The 25,386-nt window shown below is 42.0% G+C and overlaps 3 protein-coding genes across 4 annotated transcripts; 2 read left to right on the top strand and 1 right to left on the bottom strand.

The window, feature by feature from the left end:
* Positions 1-1,662: 1,662 nt before the first annotated feature.
* Positions 1,663-5,591, top strand: LOC311338494 (neuronal vesicle trafficking-associated protein 1-like; the record flags this gene model as incomplete). The annotated part of the gene is made up of 4 exons (XM_084463774.1): positions 1,663-1,791; positions 1,945-2,061; positions 4,347-4,457; positions 5,391-5,591. 4 exons carry the CDS (start codon positions 1,663-1,665, stop codon positions 5,589-5,591), a joined length of 558 nt encoding a protein of 185 aa, XP_084319900.1.
* Positions 5,592-7,179: 1,588 nt separating this feature from the next.
* stx18 (syntaxin 18) lies at positions 7,180-20,446 on the bottom strand. The gene is made up of 11 exons (XM_084463868.1): positions 20,262-20,446; positions 12,689-12,756; positions 11,445-11,560; positions 10,327-10,404; positions 10,117-10,183; positions 9,933-10,030; positions 8,890-8,981; positions 8,422-8,480; positions 8,269-8,338; positions 8,104-8,184; positions 7,180-7,919 (listed from the first exon to the last, which is right to left on the bottom strand). Exons 1-11 carry the CDS (start codon positions 20,412-20,414, stop codon positions 7,824-7,826), a joined length of 978 nt encoding a protein of 325 aa, XP_084319994.1. The 5' UTR covers positions 20,415-20,446; the 3' UTR covers positions 7,180-7,823.
* On the top strand, positions 20,434-24,725 carry LOC311338572 (uncharacterized protein). 2 transcript variants are annotated; one of them, XM_084463867.1, is made up of 4 exons: positions 20,434-20,576; positions 20,923-21,196; positions 21,338-21,467; positions 22,498-24,725. In XM_084463867.1, the coding sequence occupies exons 2-4, from the start codon at positions 20,929-20,931 to the stop codon at positions 22,904-22,906; spliced, it is 807 nt and encodes a 268-aa protein (XP_084319993.1). In that variant the 5' UTR covers positions 20,434-20,576; positions 20,923-20,928; the 3' UTR covers positions 22,907-24,725. The 2 variants fall into 2 exon arrangements, with proteins under 2 accessions (XP_084319993.1, XP_084319992.1); XM_084463866.1 differs by having other exon boundaries at positions 20,434-21,196.
* The last annotated feature ends 661 nt before the right edge of the window (positions 24,726-25,386 follow it).

Raw genomic sequence — 25,386 nt, 5'->3', positions numbered from 1 at the left:
AGTGACACCATTTTTGGATTAACCTACATTGTAACATCGTTCTTTATTGTTTTCAGCTTAACCCAAAGGATGACGCGTGTTAGTGGGAACAAGGGAGGTTTAAAACGCTCGGGTAATGTTTATAGACAAAAAATGAACGTTCCTACAACCGAAACGTTTCTAGATAATTTGCCAAATCCAAACATTCAGCAAGAGCATGAACTTATTTTTTTATGTACATATATGCTTTAGATAGGCCTACAAATTGTGTACGTACGTTAACATACTTGAGGCAAACTTGTCAGCCGATATGATAAGCCGATTATGATTATTGTCGAATATTCTACGTTTTTACCTAACAATTGGAGGAAATACCAACGTGATGTTGGTTGTGAACTGTATTATATTGATGTCATATAAAGCATACTATTGGAAGTATGAACAAAACACAAAGGCTCAAAATCATAAAATAGCCCCTTTCACCCTTCACCGAAATAAAGGTTTGCGTGTGGCGCCACCTGGTGATATTTTCCACAATAAGGCTAACGTTTGTACCCGGAATATATGTACTACTGTTTCTGCCGCGAGAGTTTCTTGGTTATTAAATGTTTAGAGCCGCTAACTCCAAAACAACATTTAAATTAAACCCTAAAAAATTGTATATGAAGTACAGAATGTAACCCACTGTGTGTGTGTGTGTATATATATATATATATATATATATATATATATATATATATATATATATATATATATATATATATATATACACAGAAATACATATAGTATGCCTATATATATATATATATATATATATATATATATATATATATATATATATATAGGCATACTATATGTATTTCTGGAGCCTCCTGAACTTGTTCTCTTAAAATAAAAAATGCCAACATTCCAATATTTGATACAAAAAAATAAAAAATATGACTTGAGTTTTTAGATATTAGAAGGTCTATTTCGGATTTTTATTTCTTATTTTATTTGTAACAGTATTGTCCCTTGTCATTTTCACAGTTGTACTGTCTATTCTAGTTCCCCATTGAAAATGCATCCCTTTTTCTGCACTGAAACTGATGGTTAAAAATGTTTTATATATTATAGGGCTTCAACATGAGATGCAGTACCGCTGATCACCGCCGGCAGCGTGGTTCAGCAATAAGGGTACCCGCCGTGCAGTCCCTGGCCATATCTGTGTACCCGACTCGTACATCGGCTGCGTCACACCTTGGCAACGTCGACGGCTCAAGCTGTAATATATTGGAGGACAGAAGCACCATCCGGAATCAAGAAAATATCATAATTAAGCGGGTAAGTGCACGATAAGATTTATAATGGGACTTGTTTATCACGACACACAGCAGCCGGGTGAAAAAAAATAAAATAACGTTTCTATTGTCATTAATATCGTGTTCCGCGGTCGAGGACACCAGCACATATGTATTGTTATTTGTCTTATCATTTACTGCAGGGTATTCTATCATATTGTGCGGATTACAGTTTGAGATTTTTCATTCATTATATATATAAAACGTGACATTTCTCCGGGTGTTTCATAGCCTATTAAAATAAGCATCTTAGAATTCCACATAGGCTACGTCTGATGGTTTGGTTGAAATGCGCATGTTTTCTTCTTCTTCTCCTCAGGTTTACTGCTTATTGTGAAGAAAAATGGTCAAACTAGGGAACAATTTTAGCGACAAGAATAATGGGAAGGGGGTTAGTGAAGACGGGTTCGACACAATCCCCCTGATCACACCATTAGATGCCAGTCAACTGCAGTTTCCAGCTCCGGAAAAGGTCTCAATTTCTTATAGATTTTCATCAATGCATTGAACATAATTAAGATGAAGCCTTTGTATTGGAAAATAACAATGAGGTCACCAATATAATTTCCTGAAATACCATGCAGCACGTAAAACGTCATGCATCTCTTGTGTGTTCCTGGGCCAGGTGGTGGTGAAGACAAAGAGCGACTACGATGGGGACAGCAAGAAGGCCAAGTTGAGGTCCCCTAAAATCGCGGAGTTCTCTATAAGTATCATCGAGGGAGTGTCTGAGCGGCTCAAGGTAAGAAACACCACCCCTCTTCTGCATTCATGTGTGCTTGTGTGTCTATTATTTGTGTGGTATTCCATCCTCTCCATAAACACACCTTCACTCACACACACACACACGCACGCACGCACGCACGCACGCACGCACGCACGCACGCACGCACACACACACACACACACACACACACACACACACACACACACACACACACACACACACACACACACACACACGTGCATGTGCACACGCACACAATCACACATGTTAATATCGACCACCTTGGGGCTTCTTTGCAGTGCATGATTTGTCACTTGCTGGCAGAATCCTCTCTCTGTCCCTCCCTCTCTCCCTCTCGACTCATCAGAGTTAGAGTGTGGAAGAACATGTCGGTTTGTGTCAGGGACCTCAGTGAATTGCAAAGCAAGAGGGCTCCACCAGGAAAGGTTTGCTAGCTGCATGCGCACACAACAGAATGCATAATGCACTACCTATATCCCCCGCCCCCAAACACCTCATTAAATCCGTTGCTGCCATGGCGATAGCCTCCAAACAGCAAGGTCTGGCTGAACCAGTGATGCTCATTAGAACATGTATCCCTCAATTATTTTAATAATAGTAATAATAACGACAATGGTTTTGATAATTGGATTATAATAGACATCATTATTGTCTGCTCATGACATGGCAAATCCTCTTTGGCTGCACAGACATACATAGACCCAAACACTTTCTCTGCCATGGATTACGATACATGATGTAAAGAAAACTATAGAAGTAAGTGGCTGTGGAATAATAAACAGTGGGGAACAAAGTGCTAATATTGACAATTATTATATATCTTAAATGTACATAATAAATAGAAATGATAATGATGAGAATAATTATATTAATAAAATAAAATCCTCAACAGATGTTTATAATGGCAAAAGAAACATCATAAATCAAAGGTCATAATCAAAGCCATCTAATGTCTTTGATTTGATGACAGTATGTCCTTTGATGTGCAAGAAGAAAACCAGTTTTAAAGATAAGGAGGGACATGTCTGGTGTGACAGTCTGTGCTTTGATATGTTGGGTTAAGAAGACCCCGCCATGGGATTCCCTTTCATCCACTCCTGTTGCCGTTTTCATGTCACAAGCTATTTCCAGCACTGCGTATACTTTTGAATCCTGACATGAATGTTTCTCACACGAAAGAGAGACTAAGGCTCAAAGATATCATCAAAATACATCATGCACTGTGGAAAAGCCACTCAAAATATCTTTATCCATGTATTTTCCTCTTGTAAGGGTGGACCTCATCGCACATATATAACATCTCATCTCTAATTTTGTCCCAAAACTTTTGTAAGAGAGACTTTGTTAACCACAGTTTGACCACTGCAGGCACCCCACATGAAAGTAGGCCTGTAGGGAACACGGCTTGAAAAAATATATTTATTCCACTTCTCAAACGGGAAAATGATGAAGTGACTTTAATAACATCTTGTCTGCCCTGGCCCTCTGGTCTCCTAGAGACACTGCCGGCAGTTACATAATCCCCAGGAGAAAGAGAGAGCGAAGAGACGCACACTACCCGACATATCAATGCTGCTTCTCCCCTTGCCTTGCAACACTTCGCATTGTTCAAGTGTTGAGAACGATGAGATGCATACATCAAGGTTAGGTCCTGATGTCAAATGAATGTAGTCTATTATTAGACCACACAATGTTAAATTATATTATTACCTCATTGGACCACACATTCATAGTGCCGACTTGTTTCAACCCCATATAATGATAATTCAGACCCTATAGTCATCGTTATTTTACCATTCCGCCTGTACCAGTATAGAGAAGATTGACCTGGGTCTGTTGGAGGCTTCATGAACCACCTCCAGAGTGCATGTCAGTTTACCTTGTATCTCTGAATAATTTATCGTGTTTCAACCTTTGCCATGCTCTTCGAGTCATGGCAGCCCCACTACCATGATACCTATGGCATCAAAATGACTCATCGGTCCTTTGATGATTAAATACTTTTTATAATGACAGGTGAAAATCTTTGTTTCGACTCAGCCGTCTTTCAGTGTATTTTGAATGAATGGGTATAAGGGTGTAAGATAAGGCGTGCGTGTAAGACATTCGGAAAAGACTAATGCGGCTATTCGACGCGGAATCATACTTGGGCCTTTATGAGCCGTTAACATGTGTACTGCATATCAGTTTGAATGAACTCTGCTGAACTGTGATTGGCTTGATCATGGATGGGTGACGTGGTGGTGGTGGCTGGTGGCTGGTTGTGTCTCCCTCTCCAGGTGACTCTGCTGGTGATCTGTGCCCTGGCCTTCCTGGTGTGTGTGGTGTTCCTGGTGGTTTACAAGGTCTACCAGTACGAACAGCCCTGTCCGGAGAGCTTTGTGTACACGGTGAGCAGCCAAGCCCTGCCTTGTGGGGTACAACGGAACAATATTTATAGATGTCACATTCAATGAAGAATGGGAGTATATAATGTATGTATATATACATGGTTTGGGGATGGTCCTTGGTTTATTTAATTAATTTATTTGTTTATTTATTCTTTATTTATAAAGCATTCCTCAACCGATAATATCAGGCTGACAAACACTAAAATAGCATAAATAAATAAAAACAACCAAATGCGTCATAGTTTCAACTCACAGGGGTGGAAGGAAAGTCACTGCTAAGGTCTTGTTTTTTAAAATGTATTGGTTTTTTAATCAAACTAATACCGCAGCTACCTCTGCGGGTTACTTTACCAGATGTTATTTTAACCAAATTCACCGTTAAGCACTTGTGTATTAGACACACACACACATAGACACACACACACATACACACACACATAGACACACACACACACACACACACACACACACACATGACAAAGACACAACAATGATTGCAAATCCTTGTTGCCATGGAGAAACATGCCTTTGCTTTGCTGGTGACTATTAGCTCATTTACGGTAATAGGCTAATCGGTTTTCACAAGCACAGTTACACATCGTCTCGCTCCAGCACAGTGAGCGAACTCCAGCCTCCACAACCCTCAATCCTTTTGCTTCACATGGGTGAGGCAAAAGGATAAATAGACACATCTTTATCAAGATATCCTTTTGAGCGCCTTCAGTGGTCTAAAAATATGAACATTAATTTATTCATTTCAGCTTTACTCTTCATCACAACATATTTCTACCTCTTATGTTCCCGTTTCTCCCCAGAACATTACCCCTATCTCCCTCCAGGGCTAAACAATTGATGTATTGTCCTCCCTTCTTCCTCCCACTGGGACCATCCTCCTCCTCCCCCCCCCCTCCCCTTCTCTTCTCCTCCGTGCAGCAAGGGCGCTGCATGCCGGCCGGGATGTACGGCTACTACCCCCCCCAGGGCCCGGGGGGCCGCGGCCGCCTCTTCACCATCATCAACCACTACAACATGGCCAAGCAGACCATCACGCGCTCCGTGTCGCCGTGGATGACCGTCATGTCCGAGGAGAAGGTCACCCAGCAGGAGACGGAGACCGCCCAGAAGCTGGCCTGATCCCCTCGCCGCACCGCCCTCCCTCCCTCCGTCCGTCCCGCCTTCCGTCGCAGTCACCGAACGAGCGGCGTTGACCGCCACCCAAAATGTTTGTGTCTGTGCTTTTCTGAGCAAAACCTAAAACACGTCACATTGGTTTTTCTGTGGGGTCAAACATGAGTGTGTTCCCTCTGAGCTGCTATGCTATGTCGGCTGAGGTGAAAGTCCAGGTCTATTTTTAAGTGAGGGATTTATTTTGAGGGGATGTTTGTGAAGCGATTTTGCGGGAAAGCAAGGATTTACCGGCGCCCTGGATTTCCTGGTTTGTTTGAGCAGCATAGGTCGATTTACACTTATTACACATTTAAAGACAGTGCTTAAAAACGTAGAAAAGCCTCATGAACGCAGAGCAGCAACAACAGGCGCACGGACAATGTCTTCTGTGCTTACGCGTTTGAAACAGAGATCTCACTCTACTTAAGAACTGCATTCGTGGAGTGAGCGTTGGTTACGTCGGCCTCACCTCTTTCCAACACACACATGCATGACTTGTGCCACGGTGGATTGGTTCTCAAGTCATTCGACAGCTGATTCAGTCTTGTGAGAGTCCTAATGCACTATTGACAGGCAGACTATGACAGTGGAACCAGCAGTGTCTTGTGTTCATCTCCACTTTTCTAGTACTTTCCCTGGTCTTCACCTTCCGTGTGTTTAAGGACTCTTTGGCCACTAGATTAAACAGGACCCAATGTTTCTGATTCATTTGAAATGAATGTCTAAGTGTGTTTAACTCTTTGTAAGCAGCACCACCGTGTTTATTTTTTTCGACGTTATACATTGACAAAATACACAAAGAAGATGTAAACAATGCAAGAACTGCATAAGAACTCTAGAACGGGTTTTCTACCAGCATAATCTATTTAATGTATTGAATGTTTTGTGCACTGCAATATGAAGATACTGTCTTGTGCAATGCTTTGAATTGATTTAGTGTAGTGACAATGGATGGCTATTGGTAGCTTTTTCAAAAGATACTAGTACAATTTGATGTAGTAGAACAATCTGACAATAGTACTTGTGGTTGTTGCCTTTTCTGTATCAGTCATTTCACAGTAGCTGGCATAAAGGATGTATCTTTTTAAACAATGAAGTATTATATTTAAAGTACATTTGCTACTGAAACTGTAAACTTAAGAATGGGAATGAAGTGCCAACAAACAAAAGCAGAAGAAATGGTTTACTGACGTTAAAAATTGTTAGAAGGAAATTTGTTATTGAGATGGGTTTTCAACACTGATGAGAAAATGTAAATAAATTAATCCTACTACTACATTGCTTTCAGGTGTCTATCTCTTGATATCACTCAATTCAATATTAAATCAAGAAACATATAACCTGTTAAACCTGTAAATTTGAATTGCATTTTATTATGGAACAAAACAGTTCAGGATTCTGTCCCTTTAAGTCCTTAAAATGCTCTTAAGGACAAACCAATGCATTGTGCTGATAGAAGCCCAAATGAAGCTGGCCACTTTAATGTTTTCGAGTTTGTGTTAAATGTATTTTGAAGAACAAGCACAACGCAGAATTTGAAGCATTAAGGCTTTTATTGGGTTAAGTGGTTGATCAGTGCAATTTCAACAGCAGCAACCAACGGTGCTCTTGGTGGTTTATTTCAGCCTGGACTTGCAGGGTTTTGGTAGTTCAGTCTAACATGGAAGTTAATGAGGGACACGAAAAGTTCAAGGTCCGATTACAAAAAGAGTTCTCTTGATGAATCCTAATCATTATTAGCCCAAACAATGCAAGTCTACATAGTATCCTTTAATACATTGGAGGCAATAATAAAAAAGACACAACCAACTGAACCCTCTGTCTTTTCAACAATTGCTTCCTTTAATTAATTTGCAAGCACTGAAGTGGCTTAAAAGACAATGATTGTCCCGCCACTACTCAAAACGAAAAGTGGACAGAGCACATTCAACCCAGTAGGCTTGCTGCCCTCTAGTGGATACAGTGCTGTATTACATGGAAGCTGCCACTTTACAGCTACAGACGAGACTGTGGCCCCAGCGCGTGGTTACAAACTGCATTTCATGCACACCAACTTGATCATCTTCATTTGGGTCCATTGGGTCTTTAAGACATTATTACACATGAAGTGTTAGCTGAACAAAACAGACAAGGCGAGGAGGTCAGGAATGTCCACTTCCTGTTGTGTGGTGTGGGGTCCAATCAGACGTCAGGGAGGTATTAGCTGTCGTACCAGTCCAGGAAGAGCAGGGAGAAGGAGCACATGACCAAGAAGAAGAGGATCCACACGCGGAAGCCAGCGTTGTTTTTAATGGCCTGGAGACACAGAGAGAGAGTGAGGGGGAGACACGAGTTCCAACATGAAAACCTGTACCTAACCTTCTGTAGGTTGATTAATAATTTCATAAAAATGTGGACAAGGTGAACTTTGCTAGTTGCAACACAAGATCTCTCGGCTGATACGGATGATTGATGAGGACTATAACGTAGGGTTGTTCACCTCTCTAATGTCTTCGTTCCCTTCTTTGACGTTTTCTGTCGTGCCCACGACTAACTGGTGAATATTGTCTATCTCTGTTTCCTGGGGAAGAAATGCATACATAAACATCCACGTGTACCTGTACAAGCATATTCACGTATTAGAACTTGTTCCTGAAGAACTCACCTGTTGGAGGACCTTCTCAGCAAAGATCTCCTGGAGTCGAGAGATCTCCACCACCTTGCCCTCAATTTGCCTGAAAGCACGTTGGAAGTTGATTGATTTGTCAAACCAACAGAATAGCCTTGCCGTCTTTCAGATGACTCAAACACTTCTCACCTCACTTCATCCACTAGGCTGCTCATCTCGCTCACTAACCGCTGGTTCTCTTGCTCAAACTGAATGGAGGACATGGGAAAATAATTAGGGATTGCACACGACAGACAATAGATATCTTAAAGTGCATTTTGGAGCACAGAGGACCAACTGTGTAGGGCCTTGCCTTAACTATAAGGCCTTACTTGAACACTAATTGGTGTGAGGTGGAGCTCACTTAACCAGACTGAATTCAAGGAGTGTCCATTTAAAAATGAGTTTTAGCCTGGAAGCAACGTGTGTAAAGGCTCAGTCAGCTGTCTGAGTAATCTTTTTTCGGTCGAACAAGGTTGGGCTGTTTATGCCCAATTATAATCCTGACACATATACAACTCATATTGGCCTGATGCTGGAGATAGAGATACAAAGCAGGTTATTGTAGCAGCTCAGTGGTTGAAAGTGTATGCAGGGCTGCTGGACAGGCTGCCACACCATCTGAATTTCCTCTGGAGAGAGCTCGTCCTCCGCTCGGCTGTCCTCCCAGGGGCTCACACTGTTGTCCAGCAGCTCCGACATGCTCCTCTCTGAGAGAGAGAGAGAGAGAGAGAGAGAGAGAGAGAGAGAGAGAGAGAGAGAGAGAGAGAGAGAGAGAGAGAGAGAGAGAGAGAGAGAGAGAGAGAGAGAGAGAGAGAGAGAGAGAGAGAGAGAGAGAGAGAGAGAGAGAAAATAAGCCAGACTGAACTCTCACACACATTTCAAATTCATCAACTTTATCATCTCAAAAACAATCATCACGCTCAAAAGGATCTTCTCATTTGAAAATATTGACATAAATCGCTACACTCACAATTATCTCAAATTCCTCTCAAATCGTACAAACATAACGATGGTAAGATGAAGAAGTTGAGTGTATAATCTTCCTCAAACACAGTCCACACTACTGCATGCATTAGACGGATATGATCTTGGAGCTTTTCTGCTCATCCGCGCTCCAAGAACATACTCCGGCTCACACGCATCCCTCCACGCCAGAGATGACATGCCCATGGCTTTCATACGTGGCGACGGAGTAGCGTGTCTCTTGCCCTTGAGAGTGAAAGAAAGCTTCCATTGTGCGGCCCGGGATACTGCGTGCCTTCCACGGTCTCCGTTCACACTTGGCATTTAAGATGCGTCAATTGATTACGAACCACACAAATATGTGTCTTATGACCGATCGAGAGGGCAGTCTGAACAGACTATGGATCCACGCCTCGGCCTCTGCATTCCACCATGTGTTGGCCGGCGACTTCATGGAAGTCACCCCCCCACCCCCAGAGTTGGACACCATAAATAAACAAAGTTTATTTTTAATCGTACGAGTGAATGTGACACTGAATAAGAATACCTAGAATCCCTGAAATCTAAATCTGAACCGGTAACCGGCGGAGACACACGTCACCGCAACCCTAACCCTAATGTCACTATTGCAACCAGGTGGTCGGTCTGAGCATTGTGAACATCACATGGAGAGTCTGGGATGGAAGCAGACCTACCGGAGCCGTCCTCCTTGACCACCGGGGTCTTCTCCTCAGTGGGCTCAGGCAAGGCCACCTTCTCGGCCCTCCCCTGGTGCTCGGGTTCCAGTCGGGACCTGGGGAATGACATCACGGCGTCAGGTGTGGTCTGTGGAGAGTTCGGCTTCCACCGTCGAGCGATGACGCACCAAGCGGTACTCACAGCCTCTTCTTGTCCACCACTCTCTTGACTCGGATGGCCCTCTGCTCAGAGTAAATCTTGCACACGCCTTGAAGGGAATACATCAGGGGAGACACAATGAAGCCACATGTCGTACACTGTAAGGTGGTTGTAGTGAAATCCCTGTTAAGCCCACTACATCCTACCAAGAGTATTATTATGGATAGTTTGAGTGAAGTGAACCGAACTCACCTCTGAGATACATATCAACGAGGTCCAGTACTGCTGCCCTGTGCTCCTTCATCTGAGCAGACAACACTTGCTTCTCAGCTAACAGGAGCCAACAACAACAAAAAGGACAACATGTTACATTCTGTACATTTTGTAACACTCTGGACAGAGATGCAGCTGCAAGTAAGAATGAAGCAAAGAGACTCATTAACTTGTGCTGTGCTATGCTAGCCCAGTAGTTCCCAACCTTTGAATCGCCATCAAGACCTTTGGTGGACTAGCCTGGCATCGCCAGACGAATTGAAACAGCAATTAGTCTGGAACCTCTCTGTTCATTTTAGATTTCCAAAGGGCCTCACTAATGGGCGCAGACCAAAATGCCATTGGACACAATTGGATAGGCCTACAACCAATCATAGAAATGAAACGGATGACGCAGTACTGAGCGACGAAAAACATTCCTTCTCAACAAAAACTTTCCGTGCAGTTGTCTGTTAAAATATACCAGTGTCCAGTTTGTTTAATACCGTCCCCATAGCGTAATTAACAGACCGTTTTACAGCAGTGGCTGCCATCTCTGTTGTTGTTTAATGCCCCTATTGCACGCCTGCACCGCCATCGTATTTATCCCGCCTCACGTTCGATAAATGGTTGTGATTGGTCGGCCTATTTCGTACCGGGCAGAAAGAAATGTGTATGGGAGGGGGAGGCCAGACCTATCTGCAGAGCAAATGAAACATGAGCTTGCAAGATGTGTCTGGTTCCCAGGCTATTGGTGAACTACTTCATGTGCAAATGGTAAAAAATAGATAAACACACATGTGTGCAAAAAAACATGCCAGCCCCCCCTTTATACACACTCATTACAGCAAGAAGGCTATGGTCAGTGGGAAACAGTGCAGCAAGTCAGCATAGCATGTTTATTTAACACAAATCAACACAAAACATCAATGGAAAAACCTTTGATGGAATGCATAAAGTGAAACACCATAAATAACTGAAGAATATATATATTTTTTATTATCTACATAAAGTTTTGTATTATTGTTAAATGTTAAAATTTCAAGAACATGAATGGCAAGTATCCCCCTGGCGGTACCCTCGTGTACCGGCCCAGGGTGAAAACACTGCTGGCCCACCTTCAGAGCGGAGCTGCCGTATGGCCTCAGAACACGTCCTCATGAAGATCTGGGCGTCCTGGTCTATCTGGTCCCGCTCGCTGTCCGTCATACGGGTCAGGTCCGACGAGATGAGGCTGAGAACGTGATAATCACATCATGTTGTAAGTGGTTTTCACTAATCAGTCTTTGATTGAAACATGAATAGATTTAGGCGATCCGGGTTTTAAAAGAGTGAGGGTCAAACTTCTAAATGTGTGTTGCATCACCCTACAGAACATCACATCATCGGCTACCTCCTCTCCATGTTCAAACGAGCCCTCTACTTCCTCCTTTCTTTAAAGATTTATCAATGTAAAAATATGTACAAATAAAAAAATTGTCAAAAACTTTTCATTAAAGGGTATAAGAAGCTAAAAAAAAAAAAAAAAAAAAAAAAAAAAATATATATATATATATATATATATTAACACACACATAATTTCTTTGCTTTTGTGTTGTACTCAAGGGCAGGAGTATCTGGTTCAAAACTGGGCCGAATGAGATGCTTGACTGAAACCGAGACCATCAAAAATCCCCAACCAGGCCTGACGTGATACCTTTTCCCACACCGCAATCTCAATAAAAGGCCTCCTCCGCCCACACACTTTGATGACAGCCTAATGGCTATGTTTAAAAGCTTTATCAACACAGTTTAACAAAACATACGTGCCTTCACACACCCACGTGCACACTCCAAAGCACAGAGGGGCCTTGAGGGAGGGAGGGAGGGCGGGAGGGAGGAAGGGCGGGAGTGGGACGGGGGTAAGGAGGGAGGGAGGGAGGGCCAGGATTAGTCCCAGGGCGTGAGCCACTCTCCCCTCGGTTGCAGCTCAATTATTCCAGACAATTAGACTGGAGACTGCAGCCAGGGACCACCCGACTAGCAGGCCCACCTTCAGACGCCATCCAACGGCCCCGTGTACCCCTACAATGATGCCACACACACACACACACACACACACACACACACACACACACACACACACACACACACACACACACACACACACACACACACACACACACACACACACACACACACACACACACACACAGCTTCCTTCATGGCCTTTTACGAAGAGTCCAGCATAGCGCTCTGTTGGACGGTCGTTGCGCAGGGATCATGGCTCTGGATGATGGTAAACGGTGGCAACCATTCTGTACAGTGGGTGCAATGCCAGGCGGCGCTCCCGGTTAGAGGGCGGAGGGAGGAAGACGCATACCTGCCAGCATTGATGTAGTCTTTCCTGTGCTGCAGCAGAAAGTCCTTCAGTTTAGTGATGTTGGTGATCTGCCAGGAGGAAGAGAAGAGTGGCATTACTAACCGGTTCTATACATGTCAAGTGATGTCTTTGGCAGGGGTGCACTTTAAATGCCATGCCTCCGATATGTCTCGGGTATTTTGGCAGTGTCAGCGTGGCTTTAAAAAAATAATAAAGAAGGATTTTAAAAAAGGTGTGCCAGGAAGCCATCTTGTCCCATTTACCTAAAAGCCAAAGCCAAAGTCAATGTGGCTATTCCTATTTGTTTACTGTCACAAGCAACCGTGTCCCATCGATCTCGCACTGCGTCCTCGCTGTTTACCCTCGACGATGTGTTTGCCCTCGGACATACAGCAAACAAACTAGTGACTTCCTTGTCAAGAAAGCACTTGTAAATAGGCGCGCGTCTGCTGGTTGCCATTCAGAATCGTCTCAGAAAAATCTCTAATAGGCTTTAAAAAAAACATTCATCCGTTTAGCGTTTATCCTGGAGAAAAACGGGCCACGAGTGTGTTTGTGTATACGGAAACCAGAGGAAACTCTATTTAATCCAATATTTGCTCCTGTAATTCAGTCAAACACTGAGGAGCAGACAGGGACGCCTGTCCGTTCTGGGGGCGGGGTTGGCAGCGACGGTGCCGGTGTGTGAGAAGAGGCGACGGACACGGCTGGCTCTGTTGGGATTCGGAGAATGACAGGACTTTTTAGACAAGTGCAAGGTCTGAAAATGTGACACAAAGTGTGCGAGTGTGTGAGTGTGAGACAGGATCGCCCCCCCCCCCACCCGCCTCCCCCTGGGTGTGAGGCTATTTTGACAGCCACACTGTCGTCGACTGGCAGTCTTGTTTATTTTGATGGCGCGGCAACGCTGTCTTCGACCCGCAGTCTTGTTTTTCGGGTCTAATAACCCCAATTATCAAATTGCCTGCCCCCTTTTGAGTTGTAAGGGGTAACATGAGCCAGAGTCTAATAGCGTCTCTGCTTCTCGGAGGAGACAAAACAACAGCGTTTTGTGTTCGCACCGTGTCTGAGAAATGGGTGTCAAGATCCACGAGCCCAACAGCTCGTGGACGTAATTGAGATCTCGTTTTTCCAGACAGGCAATAGTGGTACAGTGATATACGGGGGGGGGGGGGGGGGGGGGGGGTGCTGCTCCGGGAGGCCAGAGGCGGACGAAAAGAGAAATCTGTCGAGGCACCTCTTGTAATAATACAATTATTAGAGGTCAGGATTTAAATGTTGTTCCGAGCACTCCAGCTTGTTTCAAGGTCAGAAGTGAAGCGATGTCGGTTGAAGGGCTGTAAAAAAGAAATGAAAAAAAAATAAATAAGAAGGATTTGCTTTCTGTCAAACCTCACTGGATTGTTCGGCAAGAAAGCTTTTATGTTCCTTTGTATTAAAAAAACCTATCAAGGACCTGGCCTAAAGTGCTCCTCCTCATGTAAAACCATCATAAAACAATAGGAACGACCTACAGCTGCACTGCTCAAAAGCATCTAAATATGCGTATAAGATCATGGGAGTTACGGGCACCGCAAAGCCCCGCGTGTCGACGCACTACACAGACTCCTCCAGCAGGCAGTGCTAAGGCCACAGGGTTGGAAGGTGCTGACTCAGGGAGCCAGAGAGCAAGGGAGCCATGTCACAGGGGGCTGAGCCGTCTCCTGTGTGTATACATTGGGGCTCAGATTCCCAGCACAACCTCAAGGGCTTGCAGGGGGTCAGTGGGATCAATTGCTCTTGTAACGTAAGACCCTAAAGAGCAAGTAATTCCCCAACAATGAGGAAGGGGGTCCTTGTGGTGCACTGTGTGTGCGTGTGCGTGTCTGAGTGTATGTCTATGAGTATTGTGTTATTCACACATAAAGGGAGGGTAGCCGTTCCGTGTGTGTTTGTGTGTGTGTGTGTGTGTGTGTGTGCACACGCTCTAGTGGTGACTACATGAGGACGGAGACAGTCTGCCGGGCCACATCTAATGTTATCATCATCATCAGCAGCAGCAGCAGCATCAAGGACCCTCACTTCACCTCATCACTTTCACCCCCCAGCCCTAGCTAGCTAGCCTCCAGCTGCGGCTGAAACCATCACGTTTGAGGGGGGGGGGGGGGGATTACTATGATAGAGCAGCAGTAAAGACTCCAAAGTCTCAGGGATAGCTGAGGCTGGCCCTCTTTGTTTAGCCAAATCCAGGTAAACCGACAAGACTTTCATAATGAGCGTCCTGATGTGACTGGGGGGGCGGGCTCTGCGTCATACGAGCTTTGTGTACCATAGACAAACCAATCTGCTGTTTGAGATGCTTGCCTGTGGGAGAACAGATGAGAACATGTTGATTTCATTACCACGGGTTTGCTTGCTGAAAATAGGAGCAAATTGACATTATAAGGATGCTTTCATGAATAGATATAGGCCGCAAGGACGCATCTACACATATTAATATACTGCAATTGTGCGTGTTAACAATCAAGCTGTACAACAAGTTTTTAACTAGACGATGAGAAAGATCTTTCTACAGATTCAGGCGTTTTAATACAGAGAGAGAAACAGAGAAAAATAAACCAGCATGTAACCGTTATAAAACTGTCCAACTGGATTTGGCTTGGACTTAGGCTAATCTTGGCAACTTCTTGTGACCTTTAACGATTCCTTTCATCGATGCCTAAATGTTTAATGACTAACACGACTAACAAGCTACAGAATTAAGCTGATTGCTGGATGTTTGGACAACCCTAATGCTTGCTTCAGTTTCACTTGAGGCTTTCAGTAAAAAAAAATATTAAAGAGTGTGCACGCCAACACATGCCATATATTACATACACTGTGCATTTTATTACAGAATTAAAGGTAAAGTGCACTGACATATCATATTCATTTATATGACCCTTTATACGTTTCCCCAAAAAAGTGGTCTCAGTCTGTCGATATCCAGAGATATGTATTATTATTATTTTTAATTATAAAAAGATTAGAAGGATCAAGGAATCAAGGATGCCTTCCACAGCAGTTCCTGATCTAGGAGTTTAAAAACTATGCTGGATATCAAAAGCACAATGTATGTATATGTATATATACAGAATATATACACATCCAGTTTCTAATTGCAAACCATTTCCATATATAAATATGAGAATCACAAAAATGTATTAACTATGCATTGTCCCCTATCTTGTGTATAGCTTGTGCATTGCATTGACTGCCTCCATTTTGGAATCATACGAGCATGGAATTAGTTATTATGATGGTAGCATTGGTTTTTTGGGTCATTGCCTAGTAATTTATCGTGACATGATTTGTCATTATATGATGATTGCTCCAAGACCTTAAAACCTTAAATGAACATGTGATCAGCGCCTGCAGGGTCACGCAAGGTAGCTAACCTGCTTGGCAGGTCACGGGCAGTCTATGAAGATGGCACTGTGTCAAACATGTACCTTAATTGCAGACAGTCGACGTTGATACTTTAATTGCTAACCTTTCTTAGACAATCAACTTTGACTCCTATTCTTCACTGCTAGGTCTAAGTGCGGAGCACAATCATTTGAAAGAACCTTTACTGGTCAAGTGGCCTCTTTCTTTGAATCGCGACATACACAACAACCACCATAACAGTGGGGTGTCTGAATGTGTGGACGGATGTATAATAATGAAGGCAGTCCCGTCCTAAACCAAAGGATTATAGCACTATATATAGCATTATAGGTAAACAATCAATATGTTGTCAAATATTCAGCTTTATGCTACAATTCAATAAATAGAAGAAAAAGAAAAAATGTATAATGCATTTGAATCACTTTCAGTCAAAAATATTTCTTGGCTTCAATTGCTTCACCAAACCCTGGTATATTTAACAACCATTTGACAGGCCAAGCAACCACTTCAACAACACACAAACAAACATCAGGTAATCGTTCAAATGTGTAATAAACCCTACCCTCCATGCTACCCAAACCCTCCAAAGCCAGTCTACAATTCCCAAAGTATTCATGAAGAAGCCATCAAAATCTACTTTAAAAACTTAAAAAATAAGGGCTTTGGAAAACCAAACATTTTAGCCTATAAACCTGAGCTGTCAATTGGCACTGATTCTCTCACAAAAAAATAGCTTAAGTAGAATCCGGTTCAACCTCAAACTAACTCAATAAGAACATATGTATTGTATTGTGTTAGTACAGTATATTAGGCAACAGAAAGTTCACCATTTTGTAGGACTATGTGGTTTGCAACAATTCTCCAAAAAGCTTTTTCCAAGATCATATCTAGAGTTCTTCAGGATTATTTTAATAGCTTTTAAGCTCCGGGATGTTAACCATTACTGCAAAAAAAAAAAGAAAGCAAAACATCAAATGAACCGCTTTCTTAAATCTGAACTCAATATTTTAAGAATACGTGACATTGTCATTTGAATTTTCAAACTTTCCTTGTGGAACGGAGCCCCCCTTATAAACATCCCTCCCCATGAGTAACATTACATACTCTTAGCTTCTGGCTAACAGCCACATTCTTGAGGGTTTCAAAGAAAACACTGTGAGAAAGAGCCAATTTACCGCTGCTACAGGCTCAGTGGGAAGCCAGGCACTATTTTCTACACACAATTTAACAATTTTACACATTTAAAACACGAGAAGGGCAGCCTGCTGCGGAAAAGAGAGGAGGTGAGCAGTGAAATGGAGATCACAGTGGCCAAGGGGGACCCCTCTAGACATGGAAAAGATTCCCCAGCACCAAACAACCCCCTGCAAACATCGGGCCTGTTATGAGCCAATCAGCATGGCTCAGCGGCGCCTAGAAACATCACGTTGTTCCATGCAATGATATTATCATTTTGAGAGAGAGCGGTTGAGAGAGTGAGAGGGAGCTTTTATGCATTCTCTCATTCTTTGATGTCTTTTTTTTTTTATCTGTTTTTTTGGAGATTCAGTGGGAACTGCATGGAGGGGGGAGCTGTGCATGTCTTGAAGGGAAACCCACATCTGTTGTGCATTAGGCGCCGGCCGTCAACATTGTTACTGGGGACCTAATTTAATATTTTCTTTGTTTTGATCTTCCACCTTTAATCACTGGCTCTTGGGAGGATCGACTTTCTCCCCAAAATTGTTCGAGAGACGAAAGAAAATGTTATTGCAGCATGTTTATGGAATTATACATGCGAAGAGCAGGCTTACACACACACACACACACACACACACACACACACACACACACACACACACACACACACACACACACACACACACACACACACACACACACACACACACACACACACACACACACAAAGGCTATCTCAAGTGGTGCAGAGGGACGAATGGATAGTGGGAGAGGAAGAGAGGTGGATGAAAACCACAACATAACTGTAGGCAGTCAGAACATTCCAAACTCGCAATTTCAATTTCTCCCAACGCCAGTTTACCGAGATGGTTGGAGATGATATCAGAAGCCAGCGGCATTGGGGGGGGGGGGGGGGGGGGGGGAGGTGGGTAGAGGGCAAGCACCACAGGAAAGGTTAGAGTTTCTTTGAATCAGCATCTCTCTGCTTTTATTAAACCACCATTTCCAATATCAGTGCAACAAGGGTGAGCAGTGCGTGACAAAAGCCTGGTTGTGTGGGAGCCGCTGTGACTTGGCCGGCCCTCAATGCAGACATCAGGTATCCTTTGAAGGCACCATCTCCCCAAGGAAATGCAGACTAGGGCCTTTAAAGGAGTTTGGATTCATGACATGAGCTGTCAGATGCCAGTGCCCTCTGTCTGCACATTCTATAATGTGCATCACAGTTAGGAGGCAAAATGTGTTATGCTGCTTCACAACTTATTGCAAACATGGCATTGGGACTGGGAGCCTATGAAAACACCTCACCCTGCCTTAAAAGAAAATCCTATGATCAGCACTGCAGAGCCTTTTGTAGGGGCCTCATAGTAGTAGTTTTCTTCCACCCTGTAAAATGTAGTGAAGCCGATGCAGACTCTGCTCTTTACTTAAAAAGGGCTGGACGTAGGATTCAGAGCTATTATTTACTCTTGAAAATCCTTCCATAGCCATCAGTCAGCTATTGGGGGCAAACTTTAAACTGCTCCCGGCTCATTTCTGACCAATCGTGTAATCTCTTTGGCTCCAACCAAGGATCACTGTACCAATCAGACAATTTTTTTTTTTTTTTTTTTTTAAATACAGCCCTCAGGTGCAAAGTAAGGTCTAACGACACCCCACAACAAACAATGCCAACAGCAAACTTTCCCAAACTAATGAGAAAAGAGAGAATGGTTTGGCTATGCACGGATACCTTGCGCAACGGTACTAAATAAGTTACAAAACACGTTATTTTAACCTTAACTAGCCCCAACTGGATGGTAATGGGAAGAAAAAAGAATTGGATCAAGCAGCCATAGAAAACTCAAAATCCGTTTTGGCACTGAAAAGGTGCTATTGAGGTATTATTCACCTACACAAAATAAATGTTTGATTGAACCCTTTGTATCTCCTTAAACACTAACTTGGGTGTGATTACCAAATAAACAGGATTGACAGTGAATCAAGTTAAACAAATGCACACACAAACAGGTTGGCAAGCATGAATCATTTGTAGAACCTCAACCATTATTCATTTTCCAATAAAATAAACCTATTAGAGTATGTGCTGCATTCGGTCCTTGCAAGCATTACAAACGTATATGAGCATATTATTCACTGATATATTACATATGGAAAAAGAAATCATGTGCTATGTAATGATTTATTAATATTGTGTCATGGGCAATACGCCACTGCGGCAGCCTCTGCTGATAGGTTAACATAAAATCAATGCATAGCTAACTGCAATTATTGGAAAAATGATTGTGTCTAGAAACATTTCTCTAATAGTTTAACAAAAATAAGGCGAGCTATATAAAAAAGGAGCTTAATGGAGAAGGAGATCAGCTTATTGGGATCTACCTGCCGAAAACGTGTGAGGTGTTAACTTACTGTCTAATTAAGTATTGTTTTTTTATACAGCCTTTGTGTTAAATAGTGCATCTCAACCGCGTGGACCAGTTGCAATGTTGGACGCGTATAGTGAAAGTAAACAGCACAAGCAGCAGCCTGCTGTCAGTCAGTCACAGAGCAATGACAAGCGAGCAGGCATCGCTGTACAACTTAAGTTGTCACGTGTAGCCCTAAGAAGAACAGCACAATGCATTTTCAACCCATGCAAGTGTCCAAAATGTTTGTTTTTGACGCACAAAAAACGTAATTGAATGCCCGCTTCCACGTACTTGTCATCTTATTTTGGCTGGCCTTTAATTTGTATGGTTTGTTCGTTGTAAAGTGTACAACTTCAAGCTAAGCATTAGCGAAGACGTGGCGAACGTTTAACGGTCCATTAGCGAGCCAAGAGTTGTTCCTCTCTGAGCCGTTTCATGTTTTGGGTCTCAAAGTTGTGTGACCTGAGTGGCTGATGAAATCAAAGTAATTCACAGCAGAAGACACATAGCGGTAAAGTTTAAGTCGACATTAGATGCTAGCAATCCAGTAGCTTGAAACCCTCAACTGAACTTACCACCTCCTTAGCCTTGGGGGAGAATCCATGCTTTGTTTTACTCCGCTTGAATATTTCGTCTTTGGTAGAATCAAACCCTACTCCCATGGCCTTGTTTCGGGTTTTGACAGTTTTGACACTGGCTTTAAAAAGTAAAGTTATGTCCACAGCCATCTTGCTGTAGCCTGAGAGCTGTAAACAAACCGACACGTCACCGAGCGCTACGTCATCACTCCGCGACATGGTGTTCTGTAAGGACAACAGTGAGAGAACCACAACACATTTAAGGATTAGAACAACGGCATTTTTACTTTTAACTTGTTTATTAAACAACCAGTATGTATAATCTATAGAGGGTGATATTATATCGTTGTACATGTCATTGAATGTTTGCTTAATTGCCGCGAGCATTTCGAGCTGGCGCCATTTATAATTCTTAGAAATCGTAGAAATCTTCAAAAGCAACAGCAGAAGAATATCTTGTCATAATAAGTTAGGAGTAATCTATAACTCCTGACTATTGCAGGCTACTCTAACAGCAGCCTGGGGATTCGTTGCAGATATATTCTTAACTGCTGTTGCTCCACATCGTTAATCAGATGTCCCATTTTAATATAATCATATTACGGTTTTGCTGTTTGCTTAATCTATCATGCTCTCGCCGTCTTTCTCCTTCTCTCAGTCAAGCATGTACGCGAGAATGAGAAGGCCTAACTGGACCGATGAAGAGTCTCTACTCCTTGCTCAGCTGATAGAAGAACGGAAAGAGATAATCAGAAGGAAGTGCAGTGCTGGAGTTACATCACTGGCTAAAAGACAAGCTTGGGAAGAGATAGCCCATACCATTAATATAGGTTTCCCACAATATCAGCGGACAGTTGCTGATTGTACCAAAAAATGGGAGAATTTGCTGGCAAAGTCAAGAAATGAAATAAAAAGACAAAGAATGCATATAGGTGAATATACCAAAATATGATGTATTTTTATAACAGCTTCACACATGGTGGTATTACAAGGTCCATGTTGCACATCGGTTCCAGCTTGGCATTATTTGGTATACTTGAATAAATGCTATTTTTTCTTTGTCTTTCTCACAGGTGAAGACTTGTCCCCTGCCCAGTTGAGTGATGTCACCCAGATTGTGCTTTCTGTGATGAACCTCTCTGACAGAATGGATGAGGAGATGAAAGATCCTTCTATTCTACTTTTAAGCGAATCTCAACAGAGGTACACAACATTTACAAAATAATACTCATTCAGTTGTCTCAATAGAACACAATAGTGTGAAATATGTTTTGCCCAACTATCTTTCAAAAACGAATGAAAAAAATGTAATTACAGAATGCAATGAGAAATGACAATATAGTTTATCATCGTTTAATGTATCACTAAGGTATGGAACAGTTTTAAAGAGGCGAGTATTAGTATTAGTATAGTATTAGTATTTCCCATCTTGTTTCTTCAACATTTTCCAACCTAACCGTTGTGGCACTTTCATACAGCATCTTTATTTGCAAATACATGTTATTTTTTATGTTAAAGGTGTGTGAACGGTATAATGTATTGAATCATAAAATCACCATGATATCATGACATGACATGATATCATCATGTCAACAACAATGCTACAGCCAGTATGTTCTCTGTGGAAATTTCTTTGCCGGGTCGGAATGTTTGTTTTTGTTCTGGCCTGTGTGTTTTGATTCCCTAAGTGTGCTGCAGCCACAGATGCAAGTAAATAAACATAATAAACTTTAGATTGTACTATAGATTGTACTAGATTCTAGCGACCTAATAAGCCTTGTCCTCTTTCGACGAAGCTCCATGACCAGAGCCTTGCTTAAACACTGGTACGTCTTGGAGTTGCATTGGAAAGATGGAGACCGCTTAGATCCCAGAAGGATTTCCCGACGGTTGCTACATGAGCTGATTTCTAATAAGCAAACAGTATACAGTGAAGGACTCGTCGTTGCTTGTCCTTGTCATAGTAGCATGATTGCGTAATTGCACTTATATATATATATATATATAATGTTGAAAACTCATTTTTTTTTAAATTTTGACTGTAGTCATAGCTTTACATCCTGTAAAGGACTAAAATATAATATTTATAACTGAAAAAAATTCCCCTGAAATTATATTTGGGTGTCCAATAAGCAATGAGGTCACTGTGCTCATTGTGTTTTATATTTGATTATTTGTGTATCAACACCACAACTGCCACTTAAATGCTAAATTGGTCCTTCTTTGATTTCAGCTTTGACGAAGAAAGCAATCTTTGTAACACACCTCTAACGGAGAACGGCCATCATTCGTGCAACGAGTCCGCGACGATACGCCTCAGTGATCCATTCGACTCTCCCGAGGAACAAAAGGTGTCTTTTTATAACAGCGTCCACCATTCTCCCGTGATGAACATAGGCAATCACGGTATGACCGTCAACACTCCTTCAATGCCGTCGGCGCCTTTGACTTTGCCTCGTGTCATCAGTACACCGGCGTCACCGCACACCTCACAGCACACCACGTTGCAAGAGCGAATGGATTTGGAGATGTCTGTCCTTCGAAGACAAGAGGCTGTCCTCAAGCTTCAAGAGGAGTATTATTCTCTTAAGATTAAGCTGCTGAAAAGGCAGAATGATGTGTATTCGAAAGATCAGTGTTAAAGAGGATATATCACATTAACGTGTGGCCGTTTCTGGAACACGACCATCAGAAATACTGTGAAGTAGGTGTGCTCATTTAGTATGGCGCCAGTCCTTAAGTTTCTTATTTAAATAATCCCCAAAGCGCGTCCATAGTTTACATTTGATTTACTGTCAGTGCTTAGTATGGATGTTTAAACAAGGTATCTAGTAATGCTTATTGTGTGTGTGTGTTTGTGTGTCTTTTTGCGTGTGTACGTATGAGAAAGAAAGAATGAGAAGAAGTAGATATATTAAATAATTTCTAGTTTTAAGTTGTAACTTCTGTGATCTTTGTCTTTGTTCTTTTGTTTCTTTTATTTGTTTTTTTTTTCTAACTTTGTAGAGTCGATTTTACATTATTTTTACTAAATTGCTGCCAGTCCAATATGCTTTTTTCCATCCTTATTTACACCTTTCTGAACCAACTTTATTTATTTATTTTTACCAAATATCAAAATCCTAATCAATCAAATTGCCTTGAATTTCCTCAGCATTGCCTTCTGTGTAGTTGTATAGTGTACAATAACCTGATGACTTAAAAAGGCATTTGTCTTATCTAAGTTCAGGACAGAAATATTATATCCTATATGTATATATCTAATTTCTAAATCTTACTGCATACCAGTACATTTTTTACACACAAAACAAATGCCAACACTCACCAACATTGTGCCGGTTTCCGAAACCTGTTGGTGGCAGTTTGTCAGATTACATTTTGGTTAGCAAACATGTTGAATCTGTGTTGGCAAACCCGAGCCAGCATTCCGTTGTTGGGTGTTGTGCAAGCACCTCAAAGCTACAGGATAATGACAAATTATCCCCAACATTTGGACAATGCTGATGGATAAAGGCTAAATTTGGTAGTACCGTGGCCATAAACATTAAGATCACTTAGGAAGGGCAGTTAAGAAGTATGGAATGGCCCACCAACACCTCTGCGCACATTATTTACCAACAATAGGACGGTTTCTTCTGCTTATACCAGTTACCAACAATGATTTGATATTTGTTGCTTTCAACTGCAAACTCAAGCAAACATCTGCTTGATAAATATATGATTCTATGAAAACAATGTTTTTTTCGGGGAGAAACGGTTCCCTTCTCGTTTGTATACCATACAATTAAATTAAATTTGTAGCAGATCTATAACAGATCTATTAAAAGATGTGTCTTGTTGGAACGTGTATTGATCAGAATCAAGAGGTTCCATGGGTGCGTATTCATTTTCAATGACGGGAAACCTCTGCCTTTTAACCGTTCTGAATCAATGTGCTACAAATCCAACATTAAAAACAATGGTTGAGTACAACTATCAACCAGATGTTTACTTGACAACGCAAAAACAATATGCTCCAAATAGAAATAAAGTAGAAAGTAACTAATATATAATCACTGTTTGTAACTTTGGTATGAGTGGAATAAACCAGTCCGGGGTAGAAAATAATGTACTTCGGTCGTACATTATTTTCCACTAACGGGACTTCCCGTCATAGTTAATCCTTACATATACATTCACACAGAATACAAATGTCGAACTCTAACATCTAAGTTACCATTTATTTGAACGTTTAACCACTTTCAGCACAAGCTGTCTTGTTTGCTCTGTAACACAGTCCATTTCACATGTATAGTTTACTTTGTGGGTAGGGGTGTCAACTTGCTGATTCACCTCTTTTCATTTTAATGTGACTTTGAGAGTGGGGATTTTTGACATACAACAATAACCATATTTAATAAAAACACTGCGTGGCTACACCGAACGTACGCAAACGAAAAAAACAAGTCTAGACGAATGTAGTAATTTGTACATAATATTTCTCATAAATCTGTTTATTTTAAAGTGACTCGTGTTGGCACCGAGATGTGAGATGAGGGCCCCAGGGTGACGAATAAAAGACTGTTATTTGCTGTGCGGTTTGCTCATTTCCTTTGTTAGTGTTGTGCCAGACTGTGCTACAGTCGAGCAGTGTGACTGTCTTCCCTCGCTGGGCACCAGCGAGCCTCCACCGCTATAGCTCTCCCTCTTGTGCATTGATTTCTGAAGCAGCTTTTTCAGGATTTTCCCTGAGAAAAGAGAGCCTCCTTTCATGAACTGTAGCAGGAACACAACGGCTAGCCCAGACTGCCATGATGACATGGGGATGTGTCCAATTCAAGGTTTATGCAAACATCATGTCCTCTCGCTCTCTGGTAATTCCTAAGTCCTAAATAACCATAATCATTAGGGGATCTTGGTGCCGATCAATAGGTTACAATGGATTGGTTGTGCATACTCTGCAAGGAGTGTATCCATGTTACCATGTTTTAAAGGTCCATCCTAAATATATATATATATATATATATATATATATATAATCAATACAGTCTATCTAAAACCGCAAATCAAACTTAGAATCAGACTTGGCATTCTTTACATGCAAGGCTCTTTATCTTTTCTCCTCAACGAGCGAGACTGAAGC

This window comes from Micromesistius poutassou, assembly GCF_964030765.1.
Source record: "Micromesistius poutassou genome assembly, chromosome: 2".
Classification (NCBI taxonomy): Eukaryota; Metazoa; Chordata; class Actinopteri; order Gadiformes; family Gadidae; genus Micromesistius; species Micromesistius poutassou.
The sequence above is the reverse complement of the archived record's forward strand: the minus strand, read 5'-3'. Positions and strand labels throughout refer to the sequence as shown.

What these genes read in the sequence shown, in the direction of transcription:
- LOC311338572 (XM_084463866.1), top strand. Translation starts at nt 20,893, where the DNA reads ATGCTCTCGCCGTCTTTCTCCTTCTCTCAGTCAAGCATGTACGCGAGA. An exon ending in AAGACAAAGAATGCATATAG is followed by an intron (nt 21,197 to 21,337) that starts GTGAATATACCA and finishes TCTTTCTCACAG; the next exon opens with GTGAAGACTTGTCCCCTGCC. An exon ending in TTAAGCGAATCTCAACAGAG is followed by an intron (nt 21,468 to 22,497) that starts GTACACAACATT and finishes CTTTGATTTCAG; the next exon opens with CTTTGACGAAGAAAGCAATC.
- stx18 (XM_084463868.1), bottom strand. Translation starts at nt 20,414, where the DNA reads ATGGCTGTGGACATAACTTTACTTTTTAAAGCCAGTGTCAAAACTGTC. An exon ending in GACTACATCAATGCTGGCAG is followed by an intron (nt 11,561 to 12,688) that starts GTATGCGTCTTC and finishes TCACGTTCTCAG; the next exon opens with CCTCATCTCGTCGGACCTGA. An exon ending in GGAACGAAGACATTAGAGAG is followed by an intron (nt 7,920 to 8,103) that starts GTGAACAACCCT and finishes CTGTGTCTCCAG; the next exon opens with GCCATTAAAAACAACGCTGG.